The 14,679-nt window shown below is 47.3% G+C and overlaps 1 protein-coding gene across 2 annotated transcripts; it reads left to right on the top strand.

Annotated features, from left to right (window-relative positions):
- The first annotated feature begins 42 nt into the window (after positions 1 to 42).
- IGBP1 (immunoglobulin (CD79A) binding protein 1) lies at positions 43 to 12,082 on the top strand. 2 transcript variants are annotated; one of them, XM_019521111.1, is made up of 6 exons: positions 43 to 245; positions 2,849 to 3,160; positions 6,141 to 6,336; positions 7,393 to 7,475; positions 10,545 to 10,657; positions 11,556 to 12,082. In XM_019521111.1, the coding sequence occupies exons 1-6, from the start codon at positions 58 to 60 to the stop codon at positions 11,702 to 11,704; spliced, it is 1,041 nt and encodes a 346-aa protein (XP_019376656.1). In that variant the 5' UTR covers positions 43 to 57; the 3' UTR covers positions 11,705 to 12,082. The 2 variants fall into 2 exon arrangements, with proteins under 2 accessions (XP_019376656.1, XP_019376657.1); XM_019521112.1 differs by having other exon boundaries at positions 11,559 to 12,082.
- Positions 12,083 to 14,679: the final 2,597 nt, after the last annotated feature.

Raw genomic sequence — 14,679 nt, forward strand, 5'->3', positions numbered from 1 at the left:
CCGCCCCTCCCAAGATGGCGCCGCTCCGGAAGCTACCCCCGCCTCGGCCTGCCCAAGATGGCGGCAGCGGCAGCGGCAGCGGCAGAGCCGCCGCGGTTGGCGGCGCTGCTGGAGTCGGGATGGCGGCTGCTGGACGAGGTGGAGGCGAGCGCGGAGCCCGCTGCTGCGCTGCAGGACCGGGTGCGGCGCGGGCTGGAGCTGTTGCAGCAGGCGGCGCGCAGGGTGGCGCAACTTGAGCTCTTCAGGTGGGCGCCGCGGCCCTCGACCGCCTCCTTCCGCCGGGCCGCGGGGTGCCCCTGGCGAGCCTCCCTCCCCGGGCCGAGCCGCCGCCTCTACGGGCTGCTCCTGGAGCCGGGCCTCACGCGGGGCAAGGAGGGTACGGGGGTTTTCCCTGTGACGGGAGACTGAAGAGCCCAGGTCTGTTCAGTGAAGGGCTTGTATATTACTACTGGTGAAGACAAGGGCGGGGTGGGAGGTATTATTGATTCATCTCTCAAGACAAGAGTGAGGGCGTAACAAGATGAAACGAGTAGGGGGTGAGATTAAAACCACCACAAGGAGGTCCTGCCTCTCCCTGGCTGTCCCAAGGTGCAGTGGGATCTCGGAGTGGAGCCAGATTCAACAGGGGCTTGGATACATTTCTGGAGGAAAGGGGCATCAGTAGCAGTTGAGCGCAGGAGCGAGGGGCACAGGTCTGAGACCATCCCAGACCTGCAGTGCTGGGGGCTGTGAGCGGGAGAGGGACAATGGAAACATCCCCCTCCCCCAGCATCCACTCCCTGTCCCCGGCCCTGTGACGCAGGAGACTGCATGCGACGGCTCTGTGGTCTGGCCCAGTCAGTGGCGGTTCTTGTGACTGAGGCCCTGGGGCTTGGCACAGTTTCCTCCTGGCTCCTCACACCAGGATTGAGGTCCGTGGTACTGCCCTCACCCAGCCCTGATCCAGCACATGGGGACTGGGGCTCCCCACGCACCTAGAAATTTGGCAACAGGGGAACAGTGGCACAGCTCCCCTGCTGCCAAATTTCTGAACTTGTGGTGGGGGTCCCTGCAGGCCAGGTGACACAGCACTGTGGGCCGGATCTGGTTCACAGGCTGCAGGTGGAGCAGTCCAGGGCTGAAAGGTGGTCCCTACTTATTCCTGGTCTGGTTTAGAGCTCTTGGAAGTGGGGTATAATAATAAGGCATGCAGTAAGCTGTAGAGGGACCTAGATTAGCTGGTGAAGTGCATTTCATGCCGTCAGTCATGTTGCACGTCTTAAACAAAGCTAAAAGGCATGATGGTAATATACCATCTAAGCTACTATACTCAGGTATTGCCCTCTATATCCTCGGGTCTTGTATGAGGCCTCTGAGTTTCCACTTCCAAAGTTATCTCCATGTTTAGCAATAGGGGTGCACCAATAAGGATTTTTTGGTCCAGTACTGATGGCTGATTATTAACAATCCATGTCAGCTGATACTGATCTGATTGCCGATATGGAGATATGTAGCTCAGCATCCAGCTGGTAAGCCTGTTGAGGGGAGGGGGGGGCATATTGAGGCCCCAGCGGTGAGGGAGGGAGTGGGGCTGAGGCGGGGTGTGGAACGGAGCTGTGAGTGGCTTGTCTGAGGGGTGCAAGGGCGGGGGGGACTGACCCCCACTGTTGCATGCACTCCTGGGGGCAGTATGTGACCCTGGATCCTTGCGCAGGCTGAGGGCAGGCTGGAGCTGGGGGCAGGGCCAGCATCAGGCTCTTCCTGGCAAGGGTCTAGGCCAGGGCTGTGCTGGGGCAGACAGCGGTGGTGCTGGGATGAGGGTGTTCGGGGAGTCTACAGTGAATCCTAGGGTGGCCATAGCCCACCCCATATCTTCCCTTCCAGCACCGCTACTCACGCCAAGTACAGCCCCAGCCTCACACAACGCCCCCCGGGAAGAGCCTGGTATTGTTTCCAGTCTGTAGCAGCAGCGCTCCCTTGTCCCATGTGCAGATCCAGGGGGTACATGCCCCCCATGCCTTCCCTTGGGGGGTGTGCAGCAATGAGGGCCACTCCTTCCCTTCCCTTCCCTCCCCTCCCACCCAACGCCTGCTGGGCGAGCTGTGGCTCTGTCCTGCGCCTCGCCTCGGCTGGGCAGTGCCTGCCTCAGCCCCACTCCCTCCCTCACCATGGGGGCCTTGATCTGCATTCCCCAATGCCTGTTCCCCCACCACAGAGTTAGCAGCCAGACGTTGATCTCCAAGCTGCTGGGCTGGTTGTGTGCATGTACACGGCATTTATCAACAGGGTTATCAGCCATATTGGCCAAAAAAACCCTATTGCCAATAATTCAGATTGTAGGGCTGGAAGGGACCTTGGAAGATCATTGGGTCCAGCTCCCTGCACCAAGGAAGGAAGACAGTTGGGGGGTCAGGTGACCCCAGCAAAGTGATCATCCAGTCTCCTCGTGAAGATTTCCAGGGTAGGTGATTGCACCACCTCTGGAGGGAGCTTATTCCAGAGTCTGGACACCCTAGCTGTAAAGAAGTTTTTCCTAATGTTGATCCTGAAACAGTCTTTAAGGGGTTTGTGACCATTACTTCTAGTTTTCCCCAAGGGTACCCTGGCGAACAGTTGTTCACCACGCCCTTGATGTATGCCCCTGATGCAGCAGCAAGATGTCAATTTTCCTTTTATCGGTGCCAATAGGATATGGACTGATGTATCGGTGCACCTCTGTTTAGAAGTGTATGTCATCCATCTCTCTCTGTCCTTCCCCCTATGGCAGAGAGACTGGTGATGTCTTTTCCTACCTGTGTCATAGACTTGAACCAAAATAGGACAGAAACGTGGGAAAACTGTGGCTCACTCTCTGCTCTCTTGTGTTTAGCCAAAATGAAGAGCTGGAGGAGATAGCATCTGCTGATCTGAAGTATCTGCTGTTGCCTGCCTTGTTGGGGGCCCTTACCCTGAAGCAAATCAATCTCAGCAAGCGGCTGGAGCATGTACAGAGTGCTCGTGCCCACTTCATGAACTTTCTGAAGCTCTGCAAGAGCTACCAAATTGGCAAGTTCCAACTCCCAGAAACACCAGAGAGTCCTGATGAAAATGAGTCTTCAGAGAGTACATCCAAGGCTGGCCCAGCTCTTGGCCAGCCGAGTCTGGTGGCCATGGCAGTAAACAGACAAGCAAAAATCGAAAGGTTGGGCTCTGTTTGTTTGTCTGTTTTGTTTTTTGGCTTTTGTTTGTAAAACAGTTGCAGGTGCAGAATGAGGAGAAAGGCGGCCACCCAAAGCAATACAAAGTACATAGTGAGCATATGACAAAAATGAGGATTGTCAAATAGGCAAAGAGAAGCTTGTAATTAAGGTGAACAAATTATGTTTTTTTCCATTGCCTGTTTGTTAAATACATGTATTCTGGTTTGATAGTCAATAGATCCCTTTCTGCTATTAAGATTTCCACAAACCAAATAACCATTAATTTTAGTGGTGTGGTTTTTTCCTGTTAATATTCACGTTGGCAGGAGAATTCTAGACCAGGAGTTCAGCAACACAGCAAGGATGTTTTAACAGCAAATCTGTGAGCACAGGGTTATAACCCAACTGCTGTCACTGCTAGGACCTCAGTATCATCATCCCTGCTTTGAGTCACATAAATACAGAGCCATGGTTGCTGCTCCAAATAAGCTGGAAGAGATTTGTTTGGGATAGCAGAATAGAATCTTTTCACAAAACCAATAGTCTTCAAAGCTTTTCCACCGTGGGAAAAAAGCATCACTCCTCAAAATCCCCAAAACTGCTGCATCATCTTCAGTGTAAGCCTAAGGACAACAGTTGAACAGCATTGCCTACATTTGTTTATTGTTTAAGATACTGTTTGTGTTGAGGCACCTTTAGTTGTTAGCCACAATGTGTTTGCTCTACATAGAAAATCTTGAAAGCTGCTATTCTGTGGTTTGTTTCTTTTGTATTAGTTAGTAAGCTGCAGCGTTTTTGGATCTGTGGAGTTAGACAGCTGATGGCAACAATGAGGAATCTCATTGACCTTGATTAGACGGGTGTAATTTGGATAAATGTGACAAAATTATCTTGCCTGTATCAGTACCTGTAAATCCTGACCGACAGCACCTCCTTCTGCTCCAGGCCTGCATGTCCTGACCCCTAGACCTAGAGCTTGGGAAACAGTAATAAAATGGTTCAGCCATAAAGGGCTGTCTGTCTCAAGTATGCAAGCCAGAAGGATGGTAGAAACCTTGGTTTCTCTGTTGCGTAGCATGTGCTGCCCCAACCCTTTAGTGCAATGTTTTTTATGTTAAAAAAGTTTCTCATAAGCTATGTGAATTCCAGTGTCCTTAGTTCTCTACTTGGCTTCATTCTGAAGATAGCAGTGAGAATTTTCTACTTGTAGCTTGTAAATCCTCAGCAGAAGGCACTGTCCCAGAAGGATGTTTTGATTCTAAAATGTCTTGCTAAGTAAAAATTCATATGGCTCTCTAGTCCCTAGCTCAGAGTTCTTTTTGAGCTTTCAACTCAAGGACTCAAACTCTGAAGAGCTGAACTTAGTTTAACCAGGACCAGGCTGTCCAACTTCTGGCTATTAACCAGAGGCTAAAATTTCTGTTCACATCTTTCTTGTGGGCCACATCTTTTCTTTTTTCAGGAATAGTATGGTAATACAATTGCCACGGTATAAACAAATTATTTTTTGAGTTTTCTGTTTTTCTATTTTATTATTTATTTTTCATACTATAGGAATTTGTCCATGGGCCTTGATTAGATCGCTCACAGACTGCCATTTGGACGGTCCTAAGCTGGTTTTCTCTCTGACATCTTGATCACTAATGAAGGGGTATTGACTCTAATCTGTGCTTACGTTCATGGTTTGTGGAGAGGGTAAATCTTCAAATGGATCGTGAATTCTGAGTGCCTCTTTCCTTTGGGTAACAGCTGAGGAGAACGATAGCATGGTGTGGTGAATCTTGTTGCCTAGGCCCATATTGCAGTACCTAACGTATGCTTAGGTGGCTCCAGGCACTTGGGTTATCATACTGCGTCTTACCAGGAAACGTGACCTTTCTGAAGCATGTCAAGGGTGTGTTTCTCAAGCACCTATGACAATTGCTGTTGGAGCATCTGCTGCTTATCACTCATCCCTTTACTTGTGATAATTTACAGGGTCTTTCACCTTGACTTTTACTCTTTCAAAAGGGCTGATTTTCTGAAGCTTGAAAATAATTAGTATGCATACTGAAATACTGTGTTTTGAATGGACAGAAAGCTTCTTGGCAATCTTAGATGCCTGCTGCTTGTTTGCAGTAAGTCTTATTTCACAGCAAGGTGGATATATATGCTTACAGTAGCTATGGTCTTTTCCTACCTGTGCTAAAGTAATGAACCACCAACAACGTGTGTGATTGATTTTATTTTTGAGCATCCCAGTTGTGCTGGGTACTTCTCAGACTGGCAAAGAACCAGTGCTTGTTTGAGTGGATCTTGTGCAAGGAAGGATCATAACCAAATGACAAACTAAGAGGGAAGAGGGGGGTGGAGCTTATAGGGCTGCCTGTTGCTGCATGTATGCAACTGTTTTATATATTTTCAGCTGCTTCATAAGAGAAGTGGAGCCCTTTTGAGCTCTATATTTCATTTAGGCAAAAAAAGAAAATGGCTAGTAAGGTGGGTGCTTATTTGATGGGCAGGAAAGGCTCCTTGCATTTCACATTTGAGTTCTTACACTAAAGCTTAGAGCACTTACCAGTGGTTGTGAGCAGACTTGCCTTGTGCTGCTGGCTCTTCTGATTTCTAGTTGCCAACTTGCATTAAAATATGCAAAAACTCCCCTTTAAAAATCTTAATGCTACCGAGTTGTGAACTGAATGGGTAATAATTCCTCGAAGAATTTCTTTTAAGATGCATCCTATGCCCTGCAGTCATCTGGGATCTCGGTATCACTGCTCTGCACTTGGTCAGGGACAGAAGAGTATTTAAAAACAAAAAAACCCCCACCATTAGTGGGCATGGTGCAGCAGGTTGTTTAGAGTGACTGGCTCTTCTCAGTATTAACTTGACTTCATTTCCAGGAGCTTAAACCAGCTGTTTAAAAAATTCAGCAGTTAAGTACATTGGGAAAGGCTGTTTGAGAGAGGTTTGTTAAATGCTCCTATTCCCTCCCTGAGACAGGTATAAGCAGAAAAAGGAGGTGGAAAATAGATTGGCCTCTATGAAAGCCTTTGTAGAGAGTGGCCAAGCAGATGAGGAACAAATGCGAGAATTCTACCTGCTGCACATCCAGAAGTGGATCAGCACAAGCCTGGATGAAATTGAGAGCATTGACCAGGAAATGGTGATCTTGAGAGGCAGGGACACAATAAAACAGGTAAGTCTGTGGCTTGGGGTTGTTGTGTACTGTGACCTTTGTGTATACCTGGGGTTGATGATAGACATGGCTGAGACATAAGAGGAAAGGTTATCGGATAACCCTGTCAGCTGAAGTTATGAATTGGCTGAGCTTTAATATAGTTCCATATGTGAGGTCCTGGATTAAAATCCTGGCTGGATCATATGTGGAATCAGTGGAAGGTTTCTTGGCTAATCATGTTTTACATTGCCAAACCAGGACAAAATCTATACAATTACATCTATTTTTCGGTGGTCAGGGCTTGAAATATCAGGGTTTTATACCTTACCTTTAATATGCCCTAAGACTTGTTAGAGGCAGTTTGCCCTTTTTACTGGCACAGTGCCAGGTTATGCCAGTCTCTTGATCTCTAGAACTAAAATTTACACATTATGATCACAGGATACAGGTATGTAGGCCTTCTCTAAGCCAAGCCTAAGCTTCATCTGAAAAGTCATCTGATGAACAGTAAAAAAAACTCCTTCAACAGCACATGACATCTCTAACCTACAGAATGATGCTGCCTGCAGGAGTCCAAACACTGTGCTACTCATCTATGTTGCTAGGGTTGCTTAGAATTAGGAACAAAAATAATATTGCGTACATGTATCTATAGACTGGTTTTGTGTACTGCAGCCACCCATCCCTCTAGTGCTGTTGGCTAGGCTGACTGGTACCCTGCTCATCTCTCTTGCTATGCAGTAATAAAGTTGGTGCTTGGTTTGAGTTTACAGAGCACAAACTGTTTTCCCTAGAAGAAGCAGCTGTTCCTGACATTCTCTTCCATGGGAGTTGCAGCTGGGTTAGGCTGCCTCATGCTTTTTCAGCTTCCTGCTCTCATTCGAGACTGGAATGACTTGAGGCACAAGATGAAGAGATAGGCAGCAGCTCCCATGTGAAGGTTGTGATTTAAGCTTGGTTAAGGGCAAAACTTGTTAGATGCTTGCCTTCTCGGCTGTCAGAGCAGCGTGCTGTTCTCAGTCCATGAAGGGAGGTTGTTCTGATAGTAATCTGCTTTTGGTTTCCCTCTTTAAGTCTTCAGCATCATCTCATGCTCCTCGGCAGCCAAGGACCCCAATGAAACCTTTCATTCTCACTCGGAATGCTGCCCAAGCTAAGTAAGTTACACCGTTATCATGTTAGACATAAGTTCTGTCACATGGCTGTATTTTCCTTGCAGTGGTGAGTGCCGTCCTGCTCAGAATGTTTATAAGGGGCTGAGCTGGGCTAGGGGCACTCTTGTTTTTGAATAAGGATATAGGGGAGAGTTATTTTCACAAGCACTACGTCAGGCTTTGTGTATGCAAGGGGTGGGGAGCCTGCAATATCCTTGCTCCTTAATTCCCCCATTCCCAGCACACTCCATTGTGCTGACCCATCTCCCTTTGGAGTGCAGAGGTCCGAAAATAGCATGGTGTATCTGCTGTGTTCTTGCTATTTGATCAGCTGACAGGGGTTCCTGTGTCTTTCTAAGCCAATTCTCAACCTTTTAAGACTCAAGGGACCCCTCTAACTTTTCAGAATGCAGTGGCACTGCATTTAAAGAAGTACTTGTTTCCTACAGTGCTTACTTATTGCACCCTATAGCACCCTTAAAAGGATCTCACAGGGTTGTAGGGTGGACAGAGTACTCCCAAGAGTATGGGAGGGGGTGATGTACACTGGTCAGCGTGGCAGGGGTTCCTAGGTATGGCAAACTGGAGTGCTTAGGAGTGGGTCATTAGACCCCTGAAGGAGGCAGCTGTCTCCACAAGATGCAGAAGTAACAGTGACCCCTTGTGTAGAGGTTGGTGTCAGGTGACGGTTGCAGCAACAGAACCCTTCTATTCCCCACTTTCTCTGTTGTCTGACCCCTCAGTCTGAACAGCTGAATCAACAGTATTAAAAACAAAGCAGTCTCTGCCTTGATTTGCAGTAATGCTAGTAAGACTTGGTTGCCTGCAAGCCAGTTGCTATAGCTATAGAATTCATCCATACCAATACTAATGCCAAATCCTGCCTAAATCTCTTGCAGTGGTCTTGGGGGCGGGGGGGATATATATGCCCAAATAGTTATATGCATCACAACACATGGTAGGGGTTCCTAGCTGCTAGTGGCTAGGAACTGCAACTGCTGAAAACTCTGTGTCCTGGGAGGAGTGGGTTGAGAATAATTTGGGCAAAGGTCACCAGTGCCTGAAGATTGCTGTAGGCAAGGTTCTTTGGATTCTTCAGGCATTGGAAGACTCTGCTACTGTTATGCTGTCAACTTCTTTTCTACCTTGGAGAACTCTTAGCAGCAGCAGAGTCTCCCAGTGCCTGAAGGATGTTTGTGCCTGAAAGCTTGCAAATAACTTTTTTCCAACTGTTTTAGTTGGTCAAATAAAAGATACCGCATCTACCCAAAGAACCTTGCCTGCCTATGTCCTTAGACCAATATGGCTACAGCCAACAACCCTGAACATTGCTGTATGAGTTAAATCATAGCAGCGGACTCCAGAACAGGTGCAAGTCTTCCAGGCGATGGACAGGGGTAATATACACCAGTTAGTTATACTTGGATATCTGTTTTTCATAAAGGGTCCCACAAGGCCATACTACAAATAGTGGAAAAAGCAAGACAGCAGGAGAAAAACTGCTCTGAAAACTATCTTTCTAGTGTTGTAGCAGCTAGTATAATGTCTAAGGTGGGGATGGTATTATAAAAGGGAGAAAAAAAATCTTCCCAAGTCAATTATTTCCCCGTTGTTGTTTCTAGCAAGTCTTAGTGAATTTTATAGAGACTGATGCCAAACAGGTAACCTAGGATTTTTGTGGAAAACTACTGAATGAGGGCATTAGAGGAAAGGGAGGGCAGTGAGAGGATCCAAAGCTTGTGTTCTCCATAGTCTGACACAACAAAACTATTACCAGACATTCTGCTAAGGCTGCTGGAGGGGAAAAATAGTTGAGATTAATGACTGGAACTGAGCTAAAAGCAGCAGCAGTAAATGTGTGGCTTTAAGAATGATGCCAAACCTTTGGGCAGCCCCACCAGATAGAGCAGATGCAATAAGGCTTCACCTGTCCTGGAATAATAGCAGGGTTACAAGCCTTTGGGGTGGGAGGGAGGTGACTGGGAGAACTAAGGATTATACTGTAGGAAAAGAAACCTCTCCAAGGGATGGAATGAAAATTTTAACGTGTGCGCAGGGGAGGGAGCAATCCAAACCCAGGCTGTAAAATGTTTTTTTCTCAGCAGAGGGCAGGACAAGCAACCTGCTGTTCATCAGAGATTCTGTCAGTAAAGCAGGCTTCCAGAGGAGGAGGAGAAGGCACCATTATTGCATAGAACTTGGAGCAGGAATGATGAAAGGTTAATGGTAGCAGTGATTGGAGAGTGCAGGGCTTGAGTGATGACCAGACTACCCTGCTTATCTCATTTTGTGGGTCCCCCAATCACTGTTTGTTTCTGGGACCTACATCTGGCTGAAAGGAGCTTATCTTGAGGGATGGAGAAATATCCAAGTCAGTGCAGGAGAGGTGATAAATGGAGAATGGGAACTCTGAAAGCAGGGACTGAATGGCAAACTCAAATTGTCAGGCTTGTGGAAAAACTGTTAAGCTCTTCCTGGGCACAGACCTTAAGACTGCCTATTTTTGAGTGCCTTTTATGTCTTAGAGACCTTAACAAGTTCCTGAGATTGTTGATTGGGGTCAAATTTGTTAGTCTGGTGCATGCATGGAACTCCTTAGCATGTCAGCTTTGTTTGTCAAGTGTTCCTCTTGGACAGGGCTCTTAAAAGGTTTTGCAAATTCTCTTAAATGTGCCACCTTTGAAATGCAGCCACTTTGAGTAGGTAGGGAGGGGAAGGGGACTACAGAAACCTCTCTCCCCTCCCACCATCTTCTGCAGCAGCATAAGAGAAGTTTGAGTCAGTGATACCAGGCATCACCCTGTTCAGACAAAACCTCAGATGACTTTTAGTTAAAGTAAGGCACTTGGCACTTAATGGAAAAAAGGCAAAATATACTTGGATAATAGAATTCAGTAGGGTTCATTTGAATGGACTTACTAATGAATCTCTTGAGTGGGAGGTCAGACTGTTTGGTATGTGAGATTGAACTGGAAACACTGCCTTGCTAATATGTTCAAGTGCCTAGACTGTAAGGAGGCCAACTTGGCCTTAAACACGTTGTGTATGCTATTGATCCATTTCTTTCTGTAGGGTGTTTGGTGCTGGCTATCCTAGCCTAGCAACTATGACAGTGGATGACTGGTATGAGCAGCGCCAGAAGCGAGGACTCTTGCCTGATCAAGGTGTACCTCGGGGAACACCAGGTATGGACCAGTGGGGAAAACATAAGACTGTAGAGTGATTCAGTCTTTTCTCATCTTATGATATATCCATGCTCACATTTGAATAAAAAAACAGAAGGAGTATAATTTTTTGTGTTTAAAGGCATATGTCAACCATTAACTAATAGGGACTAGGAAGAAACTTTCCTATTAGCTTGTTCCATAATTGTCTGTTGGATGCTTTTTTGCACCTTCCTTTGAAACCTTGAGCAATAGCTGATGTCCTAGGCAGGTTACCAGGGTAGCTAGACCACAAATGGCAGGAAGCGTTTTCCATCTAAAGCAGGGGCTTCAAATTCAAGGCCTGTGGGCTGGATCTAGCTCACAGAGCTCTAGGGCTACCAGTAGGTTACCAGAAGTTGGGGTGGAGGCAGGGAGTGGCCTGCTGTAGAATTGGGGGGCCCTTGGGCACTGGTGGACATGATGATCAGCAGCAGGAAGGTGTGAGGGTTGACAGCTCAGGTTGCTCTCTGGCCCTTCTGCTCATTATCACCATGGTGGCTGCGCTGTCCTGTGCCAGACCTGGAACCAGAGTATTTACTGCTGTATGCTATGTGCTGGAGCCAGAGTTACTGCCCCTGTGTGAAATGTGTTGGCAGTAGCTCTAGCTTGGACATGGGGCACGTGGTGGGAGCTGGAGCCACTGCCACTGCAGCATACACTGGGCAGGAGCTGGAGCTGTCACTGCCTCCAAAACTACCTTGTACCATGTTCTTGATCCAGCCCACAAGGAGCCCTGTAGTCCAGACCTGGCCCACAGTAGGATGTGTTTGCCCCTGATTTGAAGAATTTTTCAGAAGGCATCAGATCTGAGCTTGACAGCTGATTTTTTCATTGGTTTGATCTTCCTTGTTAATTTGCGCGCTCTCTTCACCTGTAGCTGAGGTTGCTGATGAGGAGCTGGAACAGGAGCAACAGGAGAAAAAGGTGGAAGAGGACAATGAAGAAACTCTACGTAAAGCCCGGGGCTGGGATGACTGGAAAGATACACACCCTAGGGGTTATGGCAATCGACAGAACATGGGCTGACCATGCATCCAAGGGACAAGGAGCGCATGAGTCTCAGATGAGAGCATTCAGTAGCAAAGGATGGGTAAATAAACTGTACATATACAGAGGTATCCTTTCCTTCTCAGTGGGTCACATATGTAAGAGGAGTGAACAGGATAGTTGTCTTGGTTTATGTTAAGTGTAAGACTGAGTATGCATTTGTCACGTGTAGTGACATGGCAGAGCTTTGTCAAGTGGGGCTGTTATTAAAGGGGTCAAAGCAAAGCTCCTTTATTTCCTGAGCAGAGGGAGTCCTTATATAACAAAGTACATTAATTTGAAAGTGGCTCTCTGTATTGTTGGTGGATGTATTTATTTTCTTTATTTTAAAATAAATAAAATCTCTTGTGCTGCGTAGTCCTTGTTGTGCTTTGCAAGAGATGTAAATGTATCAAATGTGTATATGAGACTCTCTTTACTTTTTGTTGAAAGTGCTGACTAGGAATGCAGAGCTTTTTTACTTTATGTTCACAATATACTCCATGCTGGACAGCCTGACAGCACTCAGCCACCCTTGTAGCTGCAGTCATTTTATTTCTGAATGCCTGTGAACAAACACAACACTCTACCTGGGCTTTTTGCTGGGCTCGTGTGACGTTCCAAGGACTCGGAGGGTTAGGGAGTGTGAGGTTGCTGCCAACTATTCAGGAGCAAGTGACCGATTTTTGCTTTCAAGCACCACAGCTCCTAATTCATTATGCAACCCTGGGGAGGCTCTTTTTACAAGGAGAATCCTCTGCAACCAGTCAATCATGACAGCTCTTCCAGTGTCTACTTGCACTCCTCAAAGGTGGTTTATAGGGTAATTGGGGTGTGCGAAATGGGCCATATTTGATTCAGATTTGGCCTGAATCGGGGGACGGCAATTCGATTTGTTGATTCGGATCACTGTCCCAATTTGATTTGGCTGACTCTGAAGATTCGATGCTGATTTGCCGAGTCAGCAATTCGGCCATAAACACAGCTTCAGATGTTTTTTCTACGTACCTCAAGGTACCAGGCGCGGTTCATGAATGCTGCAGTGGTGGGGTGGATGAAGTGTCCCACAGGAGTGTGATGGGGGCCCCCCATGTGCTTGGCGGCAGACCTGGAAGTACTTCTGGTCCACTTCTGGGTCCACGGCCAAGCACATGGGGGAACACCCTGTGTGCCCCCCTGGCTTGGCGACTAGCCCTGAGGGGACCCCAGGAGGCACCAGTTGCAAAGGCGGGGGAGGGTTCCCTGCACATTGTGGTCCGCTTCCAGGTTCACCACGGAGCATGCTGCACCCCCCCACCCCGCAAGCCTCTGCACTCTTGTGGAACGCTCCATCCACCCCACCATCTCACCGTTCACAAGCCTCCTGGTACTTCTGAGGTATGTACAACAAACGTTTACAGCTATGTCTATGTCCGAATCATCGAATCTCTCCAAATCGGTTCAGAGGATTCCAGTTTGATTCAGAGATTAAAGGGTCTCCTGATTCAATTCAGAGGTTTGGCTGCTGAATCGAGCCGGATCTCCGCCAAATTGACCGAAGCTTTGCGCAGCCCTTGTAATAATGTAAATGAGGTTCTTTTAAGGGCTCTGCCTTGAAGTCATGATCATGTGCATAGTATAACAGCCACAATAGTCATAATGGCTTCCGTCATTTAGATCTAAAATGCACACTTCATATGGCCATAACAGTAGTTTATAGAATACAAAAGAATAGTTCATGTCCTAAGACTTCCTAAACAATAATGGGAATGTACATCCTGCTCTGTCTTCAATGCCACCTATTTAAAAGAGGTCTAGGAACCTGGGAAAATTTGGGCTTGGGAAAATATTAAGGAAATGCAGGCTGACTGTTATAGTACTGAAGTCTGCTTGTGGAATGCTCTCTGGAGTCTCCAAACTAACTTTAAAAAAAGGAAAGAAAAAAGCTGTAAGGAATCATCTTGCACTGGTTGGGAAGAGGGGATGGACCAGAAACAAATGTTCTATTCTGCTCACCATTGAGTTAACATGTTAAACAGAGAATTCACAGCACCGAGGGTTCCAAGACTCTTCTTTATGCACTGATCAAAACTTCTTCTGTTAACGTCATACACCACCATATCATGTTTGTAACAAATAATAAAGTCTCTTTTACTAGGTCATCTTACTCCTTGTATGTTCCCCCTTATCTTGGTGTCCTGGACTGTCTAACACCAGTTTTATGAGCTGACCTTTAGCCTTGTGAGGACTCTATATAAAAGTAATCATGTAAGTTTCAGGATGTGTAAGTAGTTTTGTGCATCAGTTACTGCTCTAGGAAGCCTACACTGCTTAATGCTTCAGCAGAGTCTGAGCAGTCTATGTACTAATCCAGGGGTTGTCAACCTTTTTTAGTAAGTGTACCCCTGGCAGCTGGATGCGGGAGGGGGAGAAGGGGGTGGTGTGTGACTGGATGCAGAGCAGGTGTGGGGTGGTGCACGGCTGGAAGCGGAGTGGCAGCAGCATGGGCTGGTGGGTGCAAGCTTCCTCCCTCTGCATCTAGCCAGCTGGGCAGTGCCTGCGTAGCCCACAGAGGGGTGCTGCTGCCCTCGCGCTCCCCTGCTCCCCCAGCCCTGCTCCTGGGAGGCGGTGGTGTGGTGTGGTAGGTGGCGGCTCTCTGTCCCCACTTGCCTGCGAACACCCTTTAGGGCCTTCCCATGTACCCCCAGGCATATACATAGCCCCAGTTGACAGCCTCTGTACTAATCAATGGTCATATTAGTCAAAACTTAACTGTAGTAGTCAGTGGTTTGGGCCATGCCTGTGTTCTTTTCCCACTTATAAAGAACTAAATGGGCTCACCCATCTATGGTGGTGAGATGGCACCCCTGGCATGGTCTGTCTGCTTCTCTTTGATTCTGTACTTAGTCAACTGTTAGTTAATCTGTAGTTCTCAAATAAATTTTGCCAATGCTTTCTTTCATAGCAGGTCCAGAGTCCCCCATCTCTGTATGAGC

Source organism: Gavialis gangeticus, unplaced genomic scaffold (assembly GCF_001723915.1).
Source record: "Gavialis gangeticus isolate Ggan-Ray unplaced genomic scaffold, GavGan_comp1, whole genome shotgun sequence".
Taxonomy (NCBI): domain Eukaryota; kingdom Metazoa; phylum Chordata; order Crocodylia; family Gavialidae; genus Gavialis; species Gavialis gangeticus.

Excerpts from the sequence above, each read along its gene's own strand:
- IGBP1 (XM_019521111.1), top strand. The coding sequence starts at position 58 with ATGGCGGCAGCGGCAGCGGCAGCGGCAGAGCCGCCGCGGTTGGCGGCG. Across the intron at positions 6,337-7,392 it reads GCAGGGACACAATAAAACAG|TCTTCAGCATCATCTCATGC; the intron begins GTAAGTCTGTGG and ends TCCCTCTTTAAG. Across the intron at positions 7,476-10,544 it reads CGGAATGCTGCCCAAGCTAA|GGTGTTTGGTGCTGGCTATC; the intron begins GTAAGTTACACC and ends TTCTTTCTGTAG.